Source organism: Microtus pennsylvanicus, chromosome 5 (assembly GCF_037038515.1).
Source record: "Microtus pennsylvanicus isolate mMicPen1 chromosome 5, mMicPen1.hap1, whole genome shotgun sequence".
NCBI classification, from domain to species: Eukaryota; Metazoa; Chordata; class Mammalia; order Rodentia; family Cricetidae; genus Microtus; species Microtus pennsylvanicus.
In genome coordinates, this window is record NC_134583.1 from 50,571,406 (window position 1) to 50,592,753 (window position 21,348).

General features: G+C 46.7%; 1 protein-coding gene across 3 annotated transcripts in view; it reads right to left on the minus strand.

The window, feature by feature from the left end:
- Nucleotides 1–746: 746 nt before the first annotated feature.
- Dennd5a (DENN domain containing 5A) overlaps nt 747–21,348 on the minus strand; it is a 79,191-nt gene continuing 58,589 nt past the window's right edge. For 2 of the 3 annotated variants that reach the window (XM_075971867.1, XM_075971866.1), the window contains 12 exons: nt 19,696–19,848; nt 17,308–17,392; nt 14,547–14,631; nt 14,007–14,135; nt 8,888–9,009; nt 7,471–7,616; nt 6,795–6,913; nt 6,274–6,455; nt 5,721–5,803; nt 4,994–5,117; nt 4,270–4,438; nt 747–1,767 (listed from right to left, as the gene is read on the minus strand). In XM_075971867.1, the coding sequence (XP_075827982.1) occupies nt 1,584–1,767; nt 4,270–4,438; nt 4,994–5,117; nt 5,721–5,803; nt 6,274–6,455; nt 6,795–6,913; nt 7,471–7,616; nt 8,888–9,009; nt 14,007–14,135; nt 14,547–14,631; nt 17,308–17,392; nt 19,696–19,848 (1,581 nt within the window). In that variant the 3' untranslated portion in view covers nt 747–1,583. The remainder of the gene's footprint in view (nt 1,768–4,269; nt 4,439–4,993; nt 5,118–5,720; nt 5,804–6,273; nt 6,456–6,794; nt 6,914–7,470; nt 7,617–8,887; nt 9,010–14,006; nt 14,136–14,546; nt 14,632–17,307; nt 17,393–19,695; nt 19,849–21,348) is intronic. The other variant, XM_075971868.1, reaches the window with a different exon arrangement.

A 21,348-nucleotide genomic window follows, 5' to 3' on the forward strand; every position in this document is an offset into this window, starting at 1 on the left:
TTGTCTGTTCATTGTATCATAAGTCCTTAGCTTTCTTCCCCTCCTGTGGATTGGGGTATTTAAAGACTGTTAAGAATTAACATGGCGCATTCACTATTCACTGGACTGCCCTCCAGTACTGTCCTACGTCTCTGTATCTCTTTTGTATCTCTGTTCTGCCTGACATTTCTAACCCACACGCCCCTACCCTGGAACACAGGAACCGACAAATGTCGCCCCAACATGTGGGTACGACAGCCAAGGGAACGCAGAGCATATGTGCAGAACCATGAGAACACTGAAGAGAACAGTGGCTGAAGTGAGGGCTGTATGTGCTCAGGCCATGCTTCTGGAACATTCTGACAAAGAAGCCATACTTAAAAAGAAAAATTTAGCTGGTTAGTAGGGTCCTAAGGCTCTCCCACTGTCACACTTGACACAGCAAACCCTTCACTAAAGAGCTTTTGCACACAAACACACACACACACACCCCGGAGGACACACAAAGCCACCCGTGTTCTGTTCCCACTCAGTCTCTCATCATCAATCACATGACAATTTGTAAGGTTGGCCAAGTCTCCTCCTCCCACATCCCCCTTCATCACTGAATTAGCCTAAGGCACCTCAGAGGGAAGGAAGGTCCATGGACACAAGTCCTCAGGGGGCTCCTAGGCAGTCCACAGACCCCAGCCAGCTGGGGAGAGAGAGATGCAGAGTTTGGCTCTCAGGCAGGCCACACACTCCCACAAAAGTCAGTGACCAGTGAGGTTTGTCTCAGGTGTTTTATTAAGTGGGCCATACTGTAGCTGGTTTCTAAGTTGCAAAACAACATAAATTTAACAGTAATAACAGAGTCAGTTAGACTGTGACAAGCTTTTCCTTTCCTTAAAGAGGAAAAAAAAAAAGAAAAACAAATACTTAAAACACATAATGGCAGGTTAAATAAATAAGATAGATGAAGAAAAGACAAACTTGTTAAAACATGCTCATGTTTACTTCTGTGCAACTTTGTGCCCACAGGAAACATGATTTTCTGCATGACAGCGGCACAATGACATGTCCTGGCATGTCTCCTTCCCAAATAATACTGACCAAAAAAAGGGGGAAGGCAGAGGAACAGATGTGGGGCTGACTCCCTTTGACTGGAGCACAGATTTTTCCCGCTCACACACCTGTGCGTGGCCCATGAAAGCCAGATATTCAGAATAATGTGAATATAGAAAACATTAGTTTAAAAACCATGTGGAATGGCCTCATCGACGTGACGGGGCAGCATGTGGAATAGCCCCACACGTGTGTGCAGGCTCAGTCCAGGAGGCCACAGGCTCCCAGTGCGTGGCCGTGCAAGGGAGGGCACCTGCTTCAAAATAAGCAGCGCCAACCTCGCTCCCTCTTCCTGTCACTCTTTCTCATGAAAGTGTGTAAAAAGCAGATCAGCAAATAAACTCTAAAATAGATTATTTTTTCCAAAAATCCTCTAGTTTTCTTTTTACAGTAAGTATACATCTCTTCTTGTCCCTTACAAATGCTTAGGTTCCTTTGGGATGAAGAGGCAGAGCTGCAGGGAATCTTTCTGAGTCCTGCTGCTGGCTGGTGCTGGGAGGTCAGATGTCAATGCCCTTAACGAGGGACGTCTCCAGTGTGATGTTGAATTCTTGCAGGGTCTGCAGCACTCGGATCAAGGAATTGACAAGTGTGTGGTCTTTGATCAGGGCCACATCCTCATACATGTGTGCAGTGATGGGGCAGTCGGCCAGCAAGGCAATCCAGTGGTGCAGGAGGTGATCTCTGCAAGGGTGGGGTGGTCCAGACAGGTCAAAGCCAGAGAAAAGAGAAACAGGACAAGGCCAAGGGGGATCCTTGAGCTAAGTCTAAAGATGAAGAAGCTAGCACTTCCCCATAGCCCCACTTCCCTCCCTAAAGAAGCTTGCCTTCCGCTGGGAGCTGCTCAGCCTGAAAACAACCCAACTCAGCTATCCCTGTCACCTGACTTTCTCTAGACAACCTTAGCACATACCAGTTACTAGGCTGAAGTGAGTGTTCCTTCCCTCCGTCAAACACAAGTCCCAGAGCACTTCTGTCCCTCCAGCTAACACCACCAGGAAGAAATGCTAAGACACATTTCTCATGTGCCAGGACAGTGGCAAGAGGTTTAGGGCTTTTTTGGCCGGGCGATGGTGGCGCACGCCTTTAATCCCAGCACTCGGGAGGCAGAGGCAGGCGGATCTCTGTGAGTTCGAGACCAGCCTGGTCTACAGAGCTAGTTCCAGGACAGGCTCCAAAGCCACAGAGAAACCCTGTCTCGAAAAAAAAACAAATAAATAAATAAATAAAGAGGTTTAGGGCTTTTTTGTGCTTATTTGTTTGGTGGGTGTTTAGTTGGTTGGTTTGTAAGTGATTTTGAGACAGGATTTTTTCTGTGTAGACCAAACTGGCCTTGATCCATCTGCCTCTGCCTCTTGATTGCTGGGATTAAGGATGTTTGTCACCACCACCTGGTGAGATTTAGTTTTCATTATAGCCCAGGATTTATTGATTGATTGATTGATTATTTATTTATTTATTTATTTATTTATTTTGTTTTTCAAGACAGGGTTTTTCTGTAGCTTTAGAGCCTGTCCTGGAACTAGCACTTGTAGACCAGGCTGGCCTTGATCTCACAGAGATCCTCCAGCCTCTGCCTCCCGAGTGCTGGGATTAAAGGCGTGTGCCACCACCGCCAGGCTAGCCAAGGATATTATCATCTCCACCTAGTAGGTACAGTGAATAGCTTGTTCAAGGTCAGAGAAAAGTAAGATGTGCCCAAAGACATGAACCTGGTAACTCTGGTTCTAGAATCTACTTTTTATTTTTACTTTCTTCTATGTGTGTATGGGTATTTTGCCTGCATGTACATCTGTGTGCCACCTGCATACAATGCCAGGAAGGAAAGAAAAGGGTCTTGGATCCTCTAGAACTTTTGTTAAGTGCCCATGTGGGTACTGGGAACCCAACTTGGGTCCTCTCCAAGAGCAAAAGGTGCTCTTAACCACTGAGCCATCTCTCCAGCATCTTATTTTACTTTTGTGTTGTAGAGATAGTGGTCTCAATTTGTTGCTCATGATGACCTTGTATTTCTAGGCTCAAGCAATCCTCCTGTCTTAGCTTCCCAGTAGCTGGGGTTCAGCCGTGGAGCACAGTGCTCAGCTGAGTCTGTATTTAACCACGACACCCACAGCCTCCAGTCTCCCTGGCCATCGTGCTCTCTGTGATGTCCACTCCGGTGCACACCGCCCATGACCTCAGAGCCACGCCATTTCAGCCTTCTCATCACGCACTGCGGTCCTGATACAGGAGGGATGTTCTCCATCTCAGGCCTTGAGGCCCCTAACTTTCTTTGAAATGTGCTTCCTAATCTGCCCTTCTCTCATCCTACTTGTCATTTCCTTCCATCAATACCACCCCCTCCCTGCACTCTCCTCTCTAGTAGGGTTCACTCATGGATTCCTGCTGCGCCCCCCCCCCCCCCCCCCCCCGCTTTTTGAGACATGGTTTCTCTGTAGACCAGGCTGGCCTGGAACTCAGAAATTAAAGGCATGAGCCACCTACCTTTAGCTTTTTTTTTTTCTTTTTTTTTTTAAATCTCTGTCTCCACACAGCTACACAGCACTTCTTTCTCCATCACAGGTCTCTCCTACTTCTCCCTACATTTATCCTGCTTCTTCTCACAGCCAAAAGCTCTGGACAAATATGAACTGCATTCTCAGGGTCACACAGCAAGCACTTCTTTTATTTATTTATTTATTTATTATGTATACAATATTCTGTGTGTATGCCTGAAGGCCAGAAGAGGGCGCCAGACCTCCCCACAGATGGTTGTGAGCCACCATGTGGCCGCTGGGAATTGAACTCAGGACCTTTGGAAGAGCAGGCAATGCCCTCAACCACTGAGCCATCTCTCCAGCCCCCCTACCTTTAGCTTTTTAACATGACAAGTAAATTTCCCAGTTCCACTTTCTTCTTACCACTTCCATACGGCCTGGGACACTCAAATGTTTATTGAAAAAAATAACTACTTGTATTTACTTTTAATTTCCCCAAGGGAGTGGTTTTAAATCTTCCATCAAAATAAGCCCTCCACTGTCCCTGATTATCTACACTCTCCTTCAGAGAGCCCCACAAACACACAGGATACAGACAGAAGTAACAGCCTAGAGGAGCCCTCCCAGGTGCCTCAGCGCCCACCCCATATGGCAGACCTGCTGCTGTGATCTCAGGACTGCCTGCGGAATACTCCAGTCCCTGCAGTACCTGGCTCCCAGGCACACCAGCATCTGAAACTTGCCATCCTTGCCGATGTTTCGGGGAGTGTTGTTGATCGCAGTGACAAAGCGGCAGAAGTTGCGGGCCCTTGTGTGCCAGTTTTCCTCGGGAACTACATCATTCTGCTCCAACGTCTCATAATAGGTTTGTGCTTTCTCTGTGAGGAACAGAAAAGTGTGACAATGGCTCCCCAAAACCCGTTCTACAGGTCACGTGCTGTGGGACTCTCCAAGCCAATACAGGGAGCTTCAAGAGAATAAAACAAGTATTCTGATATCAGTGTGCATATTTAAAAATAATGTTTCTAGTTTTTAAAATTTATTTATGTAGCCCTTGGCATAAACATGGTATTTTTTTCCCCTGGTCTGAAGAGACAAGAAAGCTCTAAGGACTGTGTCCTGGATAAAAAATTCTCCAGTGGGGACCACACAGAACTTGGGATTCAATAGTCTCTACTGTTCTTTTGGACCTACAGGGACCGAGGGTGAAGACTTGGGGAAAAGCCAGTTTTAGATGAAGGGTGCTTAGAATCTCTTCTGTCTAGAGCTCATATTAGAGTGCTCACAGCAATCCCTCCAAGAAAACCAGGGCTAACAAAGAGCAGACCTAACTGAGAGCTGCCTAATTTGGCTTCTACAGCTAGACTACATGCTACAGATAAGACCTCCATATCTACATGCTTTTCCCATTCCTGGATACTAGACCAGCTCACCCAGGAAATCCCAAATGAAGACATTTTTGAAGAGCCGGGGTGATTTAAATCCATGCTGGAAAGCTTGTTCCAGGGCTGAAACAAGACCACACTCTCCACAAAGCAACAGCGTCAGACTGCCACGCTAAGAGAGAAAACAGGGTGAGTGACAGGCAGATTTTAACTGGGCTGCCCTCCCTCCACTGCATCCTAAACCACAGCCAGGCCAGGATGAAGCAGAAGACCACAAGACTCTTGTCTGTTGTCCAGCACTAACCATAGTGGACGGCATACTCTTGGTGAGGACCCCCTGAAGGGCAGGTGATGGAGTGGGGTCACATACAGGACATGGCCCAACAGTGCACAAAGCCAGTGTAGTCGTCTTTTGGATCGACACAAGCAAATCCAGAAAAGAAAGAAAGAGGCTGTGCTTACTTGGGAGCCCTACAGACTCCTTTCAGTCATCAGAAGACCCCTGAGGAAGGAAGGTGTCTGCCCCATCCCTAAGAAGGTAAGGCAATGTTGTATTGGACTCTGGCTGGGCATGGTAATACACGCCTTATAATCCCAGCACTCAGGAAGTGGAGGCAGGAGGATGGGCTCCATAATGAACTCCAGGACCCAGAAGCCCTTGTTGATGACTCTGAACTAGCCACAGCATGGCCCTTGAAGAGCTAACAAGGTGACTGCAATGTCAGGATGACTCCGTTACTCAGAAGGCTCTGGGCTGGAGGACAGGAAGGCTCACCTCCTTCTCAGGTTTATGGAAGTGCTTCACAATGCCATTGACTGCCTCCCCAATGGACTCCTGGATCTGCCCAGTGTTCAGCTCTGAGAAAATCAAGCAGACATCCTTAAGTAGTCTCAGAGGTTACCAAGGAGGAGACTGAGAACACAGGGGATAGGCCCATGGGATGGATAAGCAGGACAGTGGGTACTTAGAAAGGAGAGACTCTTGCCCACCTACTTCTGCAGAGAGAGTTCTTCCCAAAATCTTAAGGGCAAAGTCATAACTAAGAGAACTCTATCTCTATGCGATGTTGGCCAGGTTTACTTTCCATTTTACTCTGGGATTCTTGGCTTAAGAGAGCCATGACTTGGCTGTGAACGATCACCAGGAAAGGGGAGGCCAGAAAAGACACCTGCTCCCCAACAGGCACATGGAAAAAAGGAGCACATCAGATTCTTCTTCCAGGTCTCCAAGGCAAGAGCCACATACACGTGATGATCAAGAGAGAAGGTGGTGGCTCCTGGAGCTGCTGCACAGCTGGGACTGGGACTGGCGGACACCCTCTACTTACTGGGCTTGTTGTTAGGTGAGATGGTCACAAGTCTCCGGATGACACTGGGGGACTGCTGCAGGGGCGGAGTCCGACAAGGCCTCTCATCCACCTCAGGGAGGGAGGTGAGGAGCTCCCCAACCAGCACTCGCTCCAGGCTTCCATCATCCATACCCTTCCCCAGCCATCGGCCACAGGGGAACCTGCAAGTAAAACAATGGCCCATAAGAGTTGCTCATTTCTCCAGGATCCTCCCTAGATGCTCAGCAGTGCCGTCAACAAAGCCAATCCACAGAGGCACGTTACAAAATCAGACTAAGGGCTCCCCAGACTCTCTGTCCCACAGTGTGTCATCACTGGAACTACCTGAGTCACTTGGGTGACTTGGGACACGTGTCCAGAGATGTTACACATGTTTATTCAGTTGGAAACCATCTTGTACCTTTCAAGTACACAAGGCAGAGTCAACTCTCAAGAGGTTCCTTGAGAAGCTCCTCCTCACTCACACAAGACAGCCCTGGGTGCACTCAAGAGTCACTCACTTGTAGGTGTGTCCTGTGATCTCATTCCTGACCATCACATACTCCACAAGCCATTTGGCATACAGCCCAGAATTATCGTGGCCAATCTGGACAGTGGTGAGCTTCCCTAGGTTCAGGCACTGAGGGAGTAAAGAAAAGAAGCCAGGTCAGAAAAGCGGGAGTTGAGAGTGGCAATCCTTGGCAGCACAAATCTGACTGGCTGCTTGCTGCCCAGCAGGGGCAGGCTCAGCAACTGCAGGAGCAGAGCTCACAGATCCATCTACTGCCAGGTTTGTCTCCTAGGCAGCTCATGGCTGAGAAAGAAGATGCTAACCTTAGAAGAAGACCAGAGTTTGGGGTCAAGCTACTCAAGAGGGTGGTCCTGAGGCTTAACAAATACCTATGTGTAACAGCTGAAAGAACTCTGGGGAATTTCACAACACCCCACTCCACCCCAGTACAAGGAAGTATATGATGAGTTCCCACAAACTCCTTCTAGCCAGTGACTACTACAAGATTCAGACTCTTCCCTCAGGTCAGCCCTGGTCCTGGCCTCAGACTGTCTCAGAACAGGTCCTGTGCTGTCACACAGGCTGTGAAACAAGACCTCCACAAAGTCCTGCAGAAATCTCCCACCTCAGGTGTTACAAACTTGGGTCCCCACACTCTTGGGTTGGGACCCCCAGATAACACATACCTCAAAAGTCATCTCTAACACATTCCTGGGGATCTGCAGAATCTGTGTCTCCCCCAGTTCTCCTGATATACAGATCCATGGGTTGGCGGTGAACATGGAGCCCCCCAGCTTCTTGCTTGGTACGATCAAAATGTGGTATGGAATCACTGTTAGAGAAGTCAAAGAGGTACTAGTGGGGATTGGGAATCTCCCACCTGATGGGAGGGACCCTGGCCCGTTCCAGGTGTACTGGCGTTGAGTGCAGTACCTGCGGTACACTGCACAGCCCCTGGCTGCTTCAAATGTCAGCCTTGCTCTCACTATTCCCAGGGTTATTGTCCAATAAAAAAGCAAGCCTATTTCAGTTTTTTTTAAAAAATTTATTTATTATATATACAATATTCTGTCTGTGTGTATGCCTGCAGGCCAGCAGAGGGCACCACACCCCATTACAGATGATTGTGAGCCATCATGTGGTTGCTGGGAATTGGACTCAGGACCTTTGGAAGAGCAGGCAATGCTCTTAACCTTTGAGCCATCTCTCCAGCCCCCTATTTCAGTTTTAAATGTGACCAACTTCTAACTAAATTCCCTCTCAGAGTACTTTGCAGTCTCCTGCCTCATGAACCCTAATAACACACCAATAATGATCTTAGCGTTTACACAGCTTCCACTTCTCTTTCGCAGGCCACAGAGAGGGAAACAGTCTTCTGACTCCAGTTCAGTGCTAATCCTATCAAGCCCACAGCCTCAGTGTCTGCGAGGGAAGATCGGCAAAGGCAGAAACAAGAGCATGAGTTATGGCAGCCGAGCTGGGAAGCAAACCTAAAGGCTACCAAGTACAGAAAGAATTTTGGCATCAGACAAGGATGAGGGTCAAAGACCTTAGAATATTCTGAACTCTCCTCCTCTGGAGGAATGGAGAGTGAGGCCCCAGCAGGGACATATAATGCTCACAGGAATACAGTGAGTTAGGGCAGGGCTAGCAAAGTCACCTATTGCCACTAGAGTTCTTCCTGCTACTTAAGGAAGAGATCTTTCTTTTTGAGGCTTCCACAAATCTGTGATGCTGAGGCACCACTCTGTAGTGTGTAGGGCAGGAGGTAAATGCAGTTCCTGGCACACTTATTCCTTTAGCTCCAAGAGCAGAGTCTGGAACAACACTGACGTGAGAAGACAAAGTTCAGAGAAAACAGTCATCCAGAAGGAGCTACACCCCTTACTTCCCCCACAGACACATGAGGCAAACAGAAATACAAGGAAAGCCAGGTGCGAAGGTGCATATACGTATTCGGGAGGCAGAGGCAGGAGGATTGTCATGAATTTGGTTTTGATGCCAGTCTTGGCTACACAGTGAGACTCTTTTTAAAAAAAAAAAAAAAAAGGACAGCAAACCTGGCTAGCGCAGGCCAGTGGAGAGTGGAGCAGAGCTACTCACAGACGGTGGTGAAGACGTTGGTGAAGCAGAAGTAGTCCACTGCGTTGAAGGAGAGCAGGTGATAGAGGAACTGCTCCTTCTCATCATCGCAGCGCAGGAAGGCATAACGCTTGTACAGCTTCCTGTTAGAGCAAGACATCCACACATCAATCCCAGCCAGGGAGAGGGGAGAAGCTAAGCAAGCTCATTCCCACAGCAGATGGGTGAGGAAGCAGGAGATGTCAGGTCTCAAGCTCCTCGGGAGCACTGTGTAAAGGCTGGGGTACAAGAAAAGAACTTAAGCTGCAGCAGGTCCAACGAAATCACATGCTGATGTTACTCTACTGTCACATGGAGTCTCCTTTGCTAAACCAAGGACTGGTGTGCACTCCATCAGAGGTAACACAACGCTGTTGGCACAAGGTCTGTGGTGTCCATTCATTACCAGGCTACATCTCAAGCCTTCCACAGACCTGAAAGTGTGAGTCAGAACACCGCCTTCCAGAGGTGGTGCAGGGTAGGGTCCGGCTCCTACCTCAGACCCAGCTTACAGGTAAGAGACAGCACACCAAAGGCCAATTCCTTTGCCTAATTGGGATTTAACAACAATGGTACCTTCCATAAAAAGGGAGATGCTGAGAGCATAGTGTTCAGGCCCTTGTCAAAGAGAAATACAGAGAAAAGGGGAGACAACTATTCTAATTGCCCACACTACAATCACCACCAGTTATCCGCAGGTCCTAAGAAGGGAAGTGTTTACCCTCTATTGGGTAAATGCCAATACATATAATAAGTTACTAGATGAAAGGATCTTTCTAGGAATTTAAAAGACAGTGAGCTTAGTCCCGCAATGTTTTCAGATCAAGAGGGGTCTAGAGAACAGCGCCAGACAGATGTTCACAGGGAAAGAAAGTGTAGAAATCAGAGTGATTAGAGTTGAGAGCCCAGAACCAATCAAGTAGCAATAAGGCTGAAAAGTTAGGCCAGAACAAAACAAAGGAAGGCCCTACACCCTCAGGCTAATGACTTGCAATTTGCTTTGTTAAGTAATGGGTTTCTACATTGTGCCTTAGAAGTAAAGGGGAAGTACGACCAATTTTAGGAACTTTAGTTGGTGTGGTGGGAGGTTGAAAAGAGGATGATGACTAAAATAAAACAGAGCAGCAAAAAAAGCAAGGAGCCAGGAAAAGTGGGAGCTAAGGACTCGGCCTCTTTAGAGGGTGCAGAACAGTGGCATCAAAACTGACTTTACTCTGGACTGTGGATGTCGGGAGAGGGTGGGGAAGATGTCAAGATGTTCATAGAGAACAGTAATGACATTGCAAACCTGGAAGGAACTTAACCATGGGATGTGAAGCCTGCTTTATTCTCTCCAAGTTATTCCTACGGTCTAATGGAAATAAATGCAGAACGGGAGCTCAGAAGAATGGACAGGGCTACAAGCTGCAGAGATGAAAGTCACCTGCTCAGAGGTGACTAAAAGCATGAGTGGGTGAGATCAAGTGAGAGAAAGCAAGTAAGACAGAGACAAAGAAATGGCACATATGAAGAGACTGGAAGACTGTTGAAGCCAACGTTCTTCAAAGAGCAGGGGGAGAAAGAAAACAGGAGGCAGGGTGGTGAGATGGCTCAGTGAGTAAAAGGGCCTGTTGCCCAGTCTGAAATCTGAGTTCTACCCTGACACCTCCATGGTGAAAGGACAGAACTAACACCAAAAAGCTGTCCTCTGACCTACACACCCACGTGTGCACACACACACACATACACAAGAAGCTGTCCTCTGACCTACACACCCTCGTGTGCACACACACACACACATACACAAGAAGCTGTCCTCTGACCTACACACCCACGTGTGCACACACACACACATACACAAGAAGCTGTCCTCTGACCTACACACCCTCGTGTGCACACACACACATACACAAGAAGCTGTCCTCTGACCTACACACCCACGTGTGCGCACACACACACACACAAGAAGCTGTCCTCTGACCTACACACCCACGTGTGCACACACACACACACACAAGAAGCTGTCCTCTGACCTACACACCCACGTGTGCACACACACACATACACAAGAAGCTGTCCTCTGACCTACACACCCACGTGTGCGCACACACACACACACAAGAAGCTGTCCTCTGACCTACACACCCACGTGTGCACACATACACACACACGGGCACAATAAATGAATATTGTCACTTTTTAAGGAGGAAAAATAAAAGAGTAGAAGGACAATTGCAACCATACATCACACAGCAGTTTCAAGGTAAAGGAAGCACAACACAGCAGCAGGAAGCCACCACGGAGAGGTCAAGGTAAGGGGGGTGCACACTACACACCAGCAAGAAGTCACTACGGAGAAGTCAAGGAGACCTGGACTCAGAACAGGGATGTTACTTTGTTCCTCTAGAGTTTATGGCTCAATGAATTTCATGAATATAAGGCCCCCTCCACCTTCTTCGGCCTCCAAGCTACCAACAGTCTTAGTAGCGAGCTGAAAATGCCAGAGGTTAAAGAATAGTCTATCAAGACTGACTCTTTCAAGACGGTTCTGTTCCTGCCTGGGCGGGCAGTCAGGCACACACTTCACAAGACACTGCTTGATTTCTTCTAGATACTCAACAACCTGCCAGAACAGCACTGGGAAAGGCACACAGTTCACCTTCTCAATGTAGGCAGACTTTAATAATCAGCAAACAAATAGATAACGTAGCATATAAGTGGTAAAGGAGGGACCAACAAATGCTATCGCAAATGCCTCGTGAGGACAAACAGCTCAGGCATCCAAGAAAGCTCTGGTAAAGAAAACTTCTGACCAGGTCCTAAAGCAATTGGTAGACGGAGAGAGGATGAGACTGGAGTCACACCGGTGAACAAGAACAACGGAAGACACCTGCAAAGGAGGAACGCATGGCATGTTGTTGAAGCCCTGAGTATGGAGAGAAAGATACAGGATGGTGATACTGAGGTAAAATACTAAAATGTAGGACCTCAAAGAAAGCACCTGGGCCAGAGGAGCAGCACTCTCAGCAGGGTTAACGGTGGTCTTCTTGTGGAGTGAGTGCTCACAAGAGCAGAAGGTTAACATAAACCGAGACCACTCCCTGCACTGTGTCCCTTCTGCATGTGGGGATTACCTTTTCTGTGCTGCGATGTAGCCAGGGAAGCCCTGGCCATAGGTCGAATAGATGTGGCTGCCTAATCTTGAACTTCCAGCATCCCATTTATTGTAAAATAAGTAAATCTTTTTTTCTTTATAAAATATCCAACATTGGGTATTCTGTTATAGCAATGCCATGTAGGCTAACCCCAGGGGACTCGGCTGATGTAGTACTCTTTTCTCTCTCCTGTAACTCCAAACTGCAATCTGTGAAAGCAAATCTCATTTTCTAGTCACTGGAATAGTTTAAGGGTCAGAACATCAGTAAGAAAGTACTGTATACTGAGTGAATTTTAAGCTAATGTCCTCTTTAATAGGGCTAAAGCTTAAAAAAAATAAGATTGGGGCTGAAGACTTACTAGCTAAGTAGTACAACATTTGCCTCGCTTGTGTAAGGTCCTTAATCTCCACCACCATCACCACTAACAACAACAACAACAACAAGCTACAAAAATACAGATGTTCTCTATCTGAAAGGACACGGGGGAGTCATCTGAGAGGCAGAGAAAGAAGGAACTCTTATTCCTGGGTTTGGAATAGTCTTGGGGGGGGGGGGGTCACAGATGCATGAACTGTGGGTTTGGTGGCTCTGGGCAGTGTGAGCACCTTGGACTCCCTCCCTATCCTAGTGGGAGGTGTGGAGGGAGAGGTTCTAGGGGCGATCTGAAAGTTGTGGGAAGGTTCAGTCAAGGAAGAAACAAATGTAACTGCTGTTCTGGGTTGACCGCAGACTCAGAAAAGAGATAAGGGGTGAAACTTGGAAGTTTCCTTTTAATTCGCCAACCCTTTGCTTCTTGAGACAGGAAAGAAATAGAAGAAAAAAATGCCTCATGACCAAAAGGTACCAGGAAGGAGAGGAGGACCCACTGGTTTTAGGCACGCAGACGGAGAGGAGGGGATCAGAAAGTAGTACACCTCTGCTGATATAGGGACTTTGTCCACAGCCTGGGTCTGACTGCACGCTGCTGCAGTGACATGCTGCATGCACGCTGCTGCAGTGACATGCTGTACGCTGCTGCAGTGACATGCTGCTCGCTGCTGCAGTGACATGCTGTACGCTGCTGCAGTGACATGCTGCACGCTGCTGCAGTGACATGCTGTACGCTGCTGCAGTGACATGCTGCTCGCTGCTGCAGTGACATGCTGTACGCTGCTGCAGTGACATGCTGTACGCTGCTGCAGTGACATGCTGTACGCTGCTGCAGTGACATGCTGCACGCTGCTGCAGTGACATGCTGTACGCTGCTGCAGTGACATGCTGCTCGCTGCTGCAGTGACATGCTGCACGCTGCTGCAGTGACATGCTGCTCGCTGCTGCAGTGACATGCTGCACGCTGCTGCAGTGACATGCTGTACGCTGCTGCAGTGACATGCTGCTCGCTGCTGCAGTGACATGCTGCACGCTGCTGCAGTGACATGCTGCTCGCTGCTGCAGTGACATGCTGCACGCTGCTGCAGTGACATGCTGTACGCTGCTGCAGTGACATGCTGTACGCTGCTGCAGTGACATGCTGTACGCTGCTGCAGTGACATGCTGTACGCTGCTGCAGTGACATGCTGTACGCTGCTGCAGTGACATGCTGCTCGCTGCTCGCTGCTGCAGTGACATGCTGTACGCTGCTGCAGTGACATGCTGCTCGCTGCTCGCTGCTGCAGTGACATGCTGTACGCTGCTGCAGTGACATGCTGCTCGCTGCTCGCTGCTGCAGTGACATGCTGTACGCTGCTGCAGTGACATGCTGTACGCTGCTGCAGTGACATGCTGTACGCTGCTGCAGTGACATGCTGCACGCTGCTGCAGTGACATGCTGCACGCTGCTGCAGTGACATGCTGTACGCTGCTGCAGTGACATGCTGCTCGCTGCTGCAGTGACATGCTGCTCGCTGCTGCAGTGATATGCACTCCCCCTTTTTGTCCCCTGCCAACCCTGGAACCCTGTTCTCCTCCAAGTGGAGTGGTCTTACTTGGTGAGCTCGTGGTCTGAAAGAAGCTGCTTCAGGTGTCTGGAGAGTAACTTCTTCTCCATGGACAGTCGAACCCATGCTCTGGCCTTTCCCACATCAGTTTTGATTTCCCCAATATTCTGGATGTGCCTAAGGGGAAAAGTGTAGGGTGGGGTGGAAAATGAACTCACTGTCATAGCCTCGCCTGTGAGCCAAAGAAGGTAGACAAGACAGCCCTACAACCCTGACAGAGAGCCACTCTCATTCTCCCATGTGGCTTTGCCAGACAGATTTCTCACAATTTAGGAGAAAGATCAGAGAATATAGGTTTCAACAAACCAGGCTAATACCAAACCCTGGGGTGGTGAAATGTTCTCCTGTACTCTTTCTCTCCTGGTACAGTTCACCAGAATACCAGGGAAACCACCATAAACTACACGAAGACCAATAATGAAGACTTCCTAATTAGCTGGGTTAGTTGAAATGCTTCACAGCCCCAAGATCTTGTGGGTTGAGTGTCACACCCAAGCAACAGCTGAGACAAGATGAGCACAGACAGACCTCATATCCTGAATTAGGGAGATCCTCAGGGGAGACATGACGGCACTGGCATCAGACTTTCTCCGTTCTGCATCAAGAAGTATTCCTGGAACAACAAGGAGACCTGAGCATCCAAAGAGCCAACTCTCTCATGTTTCAAATCACAAATTCTACAGCAAGCAGTGGGGTATATCATTAATACCTTAAGAGTCTTTCACAAACATTCTTAAATTTCTAAGAGATTAGATTTTTTTGCATATTATTTAATTCTTGAATAATTTTCAAGAAAGCCAAAAAAGGGTGCAGTCTTCCCACTTAACATAGTGAGTCACAGCAAAGTTGATTTTGTGGCAGAAGGGACTGGAGCACAGATCTGGCTCTCAATTCATCGTGTGCAATCACAACATGATCCAGGAAAAGCAGGACTTCCACCTGGAGCTACCACTCACTTCCAATTCTGCCTTCAAAAGTGCCAAGAGAATGTTCCAGAATGAACCTGTTCCAGAACACTTAGGACCTCCAGAAGGGAAGCCACACCTCTGACCTGGTGCCAGTCCCTATGTTTAAAGCTTAGCATTCCCATCACCAAGCTGTTGAGAATATATTGCTGCAACTTATTGCTTAGCAGTAACTGTCACAGACTTCCTGAGAAAACTCTGAGACTCACGCACCCACAAAGTACACCAAACTACCTCAGAGGCTACTTCAAGAATGTCTGTCCTTGGTTTTTGGCCAATTATCTACCTACATCCAGAGCTACCTGAAGGTCAACTGTTCAAGGGCATGAAGTTCATGTCCATTTTTTAAAATTCCATTTAACTTACCTTTACCATTAAGAATAGCTGATTGGACATGGTGTGCACATCTTTAGTCCCCGCACTGGGGAGGCAAAAGCAGATGGATCTCAGTGAGTTTGAGGCCATCTGGTCTACATAGCAAATTCCAGGTCAGCCAGGAGAACACAATGAAATCTTGTTGTTTAAAAATAAATAAATAAAAGCCAGGCAGTGGTGGTGCATGTCTTTAATCTCAGAGGCAAGCAGATCTCTGAGTTCAAGGCCAGTCTGGTCTACTCTTCAGAGCAGGTTCCAGGAGAGCCAGGGATACACAGAGACCTGTCTCAAAGAGCCAAAATTATAAGAAAAAAAGAGAAAGGAAAAAAAAAAGAAAGCCCTAAACTCCCTCTGGCAAGGAGGAGGAAAAGAGGACATAAAGAGAGCTGTAAAGGAACCAGTATACATATGGAAGAAACGCTTCAGGATGGCATGAAGGACCCTAGATGAACAGACAGAGATCTGCTCCCAACCTAGACTTTTGTATTAACTTAGTTGATGATCTTATAAACATCCTGTTCCTTTTGGGACTTCAGGTTTTCTTCTCATAAAGTAAAACAGCTGGACTAGATGGTCCCTGTAGTCCCTTACAAACTACAGGTTTTTGTTTTGTTTTGCAGGGTGGAGATGGATCTAGAGAGAAAGCTAAACAGTAAAGAAAGCACTGGCTGATCTTCTAGAGAATCTGTTGTTTTTAACAAAATCTCAATCATTTGAATTCTCCAATAAAGACTCAGGTGCCAGATGCTGAGGTAAAAACCTGCTAACTCAGAGAAGCAAAGAGGGCACCCTGCTGACCATCTCTGCCAAATCCCAGAAGCCTCCTCCTTCTCCCACACCATCTCCAACACCTCTCCTCAAGGTAGTACTCCTCTTTTCTCTGTGTCTCCACTCCTCCTAACACTGCCTGGCTATATATATAAATAAATCTTAAGAAAAAAAAAGCAGGACAATGGTGGCGCACACCTTTAATCCCAGCACTTGGGAGGCAGAGGCAGGGGGATCTCTGAGTTTGAGGCCAGCCTGGTGTAGAGAGTGAGTTCCAGGACAGGCTCCAAAGTTACAGAGAAACCCCATCTCAGAAAAAAATAGAAAATAAAATAATGGGGTCTACTAATAGACAATGAAAGCAAACCTGTTCTGCAGTGGTATAGTCGTTTGGTTAGCCTGGGAGCTCCATTTTTTAAAAACGATTTATTTTATTTTTATTTGTGTGTATGAGTGTATGGGGGGGGGGGGGTTACACTGTGTTTGAGTATCCATGGAGACCAGAAGAGGATGTTTGAGGCCCTGGAAATCTAGTTACAGGTTGTGATCTACCCAACTCTAGTTCTCTGCAATAAAAATGAGCACTTTTTTTTTTTTGGTTATTTATTTATTTATTTATTTATTTATTTATTTATTTATTTATTTATTTATTTATTTTTGGTTTTTCGAGACAGGGTTTCTCTGTAGCTTTGGAGCCTGTCCTGGAACTCCCTTTGTAGACCAGGCTGGTCTCGAACTCACAGAGATCCGCCTGCCTCTGCCTCCCGAGTGCTGGGATTACAGGCGTGCGCCACCACCGCCCGGCTGAGCACTTTTTTTATAAAAAGATTTTATTTTTCTTTTATGTGTACAATTGCCTTGCCCGCATGTCTGTACATATGCACACTGCATTCATGCCCGGAAAAAAGGGTGTAGGTCCACCAGAACCGGAGCCGCATATGCTGTGAGCAACCATGTGGGTGCTGGGAACCCAACCCAGGTCCTCTGGAAGAGTGGCAAGTGCTCCTGACCACTGAGCCGCCTCTCTCCAACACCACAGTAAACACTCTTTAACTACTGAGCCAAGATCTCTCCAGCCAGGTGACTTTATCTTTAAAAGAGAAAACATTCAAAGCCAAAGCTTCCCTGGACAGGGAAATCGAGATCATTCCAGCGAGGGGCAGGAGAACAGAAGGCCTTACCTGAGGTACTAAGGCTTCCCGATGTGAGTTTTCTCTGCCGGTTTTCCTGATAATGTAACAGGTGAGACCACAAAGCTGATTTCCCCTGGAACCAATGGAAGGGATGAACAGCTGTTATGACGTTCAGCACGCAAACAGCAGCTTTTGCTACAAGTATTAGTGCTGCGTCTGGTTTCAATTCCCTCAAACACACACAATGTACACAAATCATCTTCTACTAAAATCCAGGAGAGACAGAACAGAAGAGAACAACAAGCTGAAATGGTTACCAACTGAAATACAAGAGGCATGGAAAGGACCCATGATTAAGAAAGTAAAAGACAATCTCTAAATGCTCTGGTGGAGATAGGTCAGCTCTTGCCCACAGAACATATGCCTAGCCTATGAGAGTCTATAAACAGCTTCTAAACTTCCTATTATATTTAAAGGCATTCTTGCCCTTCATTGCAGGTTGGGATGAATAAGTCAGGCTGGCCTCAAACTCACAGGGATTCTCTTGCCTCTGCCTCCTGAGCATGGGAATTAAATTATATGCCACCATGACCAATTTCATCTTGGGAGTTGTTTTGTTTTGGTTTTGTTTTTTCGAGACAAGGTTTCTCTGTGAAACAGTCCTGGCCATCCTGGAACTCACTCTGTAAACCAGGCTGGCCTCAAACTCACAGATATCTGCTTGCCTCTGCCTCCTGAGTGCATGTGCCACCACCGCCTAGCCCCATCTTGTTTTTTTAAGACAAGTTCTCTCACTGACTTGGAGTTCATCAAGTACTGGCTGTCCAGTGAGCCTGCCTCTCCTCCTCATGGGCACTCACCACCATTAGCTTTTTTTACATGAGTTCTGGAGACTGGACTCAGGTCATCAGGCTTGTACAGCAAGCTTTTTACCAACTGAGCCATCTCCCCAGCCTTCATAACTATCACAGATGACAAATATTTCAGATTCATGGTCATGTTCCTATGTGGTTGATAAAAATTAGTATGTATTATGTTAGTAACAGAATTTATAATACTCTTACAAAGTCTTTCAGTTTTGTATTTAATGAAAGTAATAATGATAGATGCTATCATATCTCAGCACTTACTACTAGGACAGCACGATCTCAGTGCTGTGGATGTGGCTCAGCTGGTAGAGTGCTTGCCCAGCAGACACCAAGGCAGTACCACATAAATCCCCATTGTAGCAATCCATGCCTATAATTTCTACACTCCAGAGGTAGAGGCGTAAGGATCAGCTATCCAAGGACAGCAAGGGCTACACAGAGAGACACTGTCTCAAGAAGAAAATAAAAAAGGCTGGGCAGTGGCGGCACACACCTTTAATCCCAGCACTTGGGAGGCAGAGGCAGGCAGATCTCTGAGTCTGAGGCCAGCCTGGTCTACAGAGTGTGTTCTAGGATAGCTAGGGCTACACAGAAAAACACTTTCTCAAGAAATAACAACACCCCCCCCCCAATAAAAAAATTAAATACATAAAGGGGTGTGGATACCGGTCAAATGGTGGAGTGCTTGCTTATAGCACACATGAAACCCTGGATATGATTCCTAGCACTGCTCCAGCCAGGGGTGGTACGCATCTGTAATATCACTTGGGAGGATCAGGACTTCAAGGTTACTCTTGAATGCGTACAGAGTTCAAAGCCAGCCTAGACTACATGAGACCCTGCTTCAAAACAAATACATTAAACAAAGATGCTACTTTGACTCCCACTTAAAAGTACATCACTGAAATAAGGAAATTCTCTGAGAATTATGTGGCAAAACAACAACAACAAAAAAAACCAACCTACTCAGCTCCTCCTCAAGGAGATGTTTACCCTTCAGTGAGAGCCTCGTTTCTACTAGGGCTCTAAAACCAGTGCGAGCCTGGTGCTTCCTGAGCTCAGGCTCAACCACTCTACCTCAGACACAGCCAACAGCTAAAGAATCCACCAAGCTGACCTGTAGCTTAATCCCAAGAAAGACAACATTTTTAAAGTTTTAAAAAACACAGAACACAGAAGTATAAAGTTTATTCTTAAGGAAAAAAGCTGAATTCACATTTGTGTAGCTGTCTCATGGCTCATTCTGGAAGCACTTTGTTCCACCTTTAAAGCCAGCCAAGCTAGACAGATAGTAAGGGGCAACAGTTCTCACTCAACCTGTGGGTGGAGACCCCTTGAGGGGAGGGAATCAAACGACCTTTCCACAGGGGTCAAATAGAGATTCTGCATATCAGATATTTATCTTATGACTCATAAAAGTAGCAAAATCACAGTAATGAAGTAGCAAAAAAAAATTATGGCAGAGGGTCACCACATAAGGTGTACTAAAGGGCTACAGAGTGTTAAATAGCTCGAGAAGCACTGGGAAGGGGAGACTAGTAAGTGAAACCAGAAGTTAGACCATTACCTGTTTCACTTGCAGCCCATGGCTCCAGATCCTTTCCAGAAGGTCACAGAGGCTGGCAATCAAGGTGTTCTCTTCCACGCCAGTGATGTTCACCTCTCTGTGCCCCAGCTCCACAGCCTCTCGGCCCATCTTCTCCACCAGCATCCTCTTGGTCTAAGAATGGAAAAGCAGGATAGAGCCCTACAGCGAGTAGAACCACACACGGTTGCAGAGGGCTGTGGCAGCCTGCAAGGCACATGTGCGGGGCTGGGAAGGACAAGATGAAGAAGCCCCAGGGACAGTGTACTTACTGACATATAGGTCAGGTATGGGGAGTGCAAGCTTTCAAAGTCTAGGAAAGAGGAGGTAAAAAACACAGCTACCAGCATGTAACCCTAGCAAGGGAGTTCATCACTCTGGAGTCAAGCCTTTGCCTTTATGAGATGAAAATAGTTGAATAAAATCCTTTATTCATGCCTACATCTGATATTCTCCCATTCTCACTGCTTGAATAAATGTGCTGAACAAACCTTCAAGCACACGTATAACCTAGAAATAAATCTGAAATAACCCTCAAGGAAACAAGAAGTTATTAAGTATAATTTCAGGTCAAACTCTGTAAATGCTTATTGTAAATATGTAACAACATCATCAATGTCAAAGATGATTGAAAAACATGAACCCTGTCAAGAACTGTATCAACAATGTTCTCGAGGGCAGGAAAGGAAACATGGGAGAATCACAAGTAACTCAGAACCAACTGTCAGTTTAAAACAATTTTTTTTAACTTAGGGGCTGGAAAAAAATAGCTCAGGGTTAAGAGCCTATACTGCTCCTGTAAGAGGGCTAAGGCATGGGCTCGGGCTCAGTCCCAGAACCTACACTGGACAGATCACAACAGCCTGTAGCTCAAGCTGCAGGGGAACTGATACCCGATTCTGGCATCTGAGGGAAGCTGTATTCAAGCACACACAATCACGGAGACACACACACATAACTAAAAAAATAAAATCCTGGGCTAAAGAGCTGACTTAGTGTTGAAGAGTACTGGTTCTTGCAAAGGACCCAGGTTCAATTCCTAGCACCCACAAGGAGGCTCACCACTTCTTTAGGCACCATGCGTGCATGTGGTACACAGATAAATGCAGGCAAAGCACTAGTACAAAATACAATAAACCTAAAAAAATTAATAAATAAATAATAAAGTCTTGAAATTAAAAAAGTTTGAATTTAAAATATCAATTCTGATAAACCAGCTTTTTGTATTTGTTTTTGAAACAGGATCTATGTAAACTAGACTGGCCTCAAACTCAGAGATCTGTCTGCCTCTACCTCTTCAGGGCTAAGATGCTAAGACTAAAATAAAGGTTGCACAACACCATGCCCTGCTTAATCTAGGTTTGTTTGTTTTTAAGTTTTTAGTGGCGTGTGTGTGTGTGTGTGTGTGTGTGTGTGTGTGTGTGTGTGTGTAAGAGAGGAGAGAGAGAGACAGCGCATGCATAAGTGCCACGGTACATGTGTGAAATCAGATGGCTTGGCAGTCTGTGTCTTCACCTGATGAACCAGCCTGACTCCATCTTTTTTTTTAAGAAAAAAATATTTATTTATTTATTATGTATACAATATTCTGTCTGTGTGTATGTCTGCAGGCCAGAAGAGGGCACCAGACCTCAT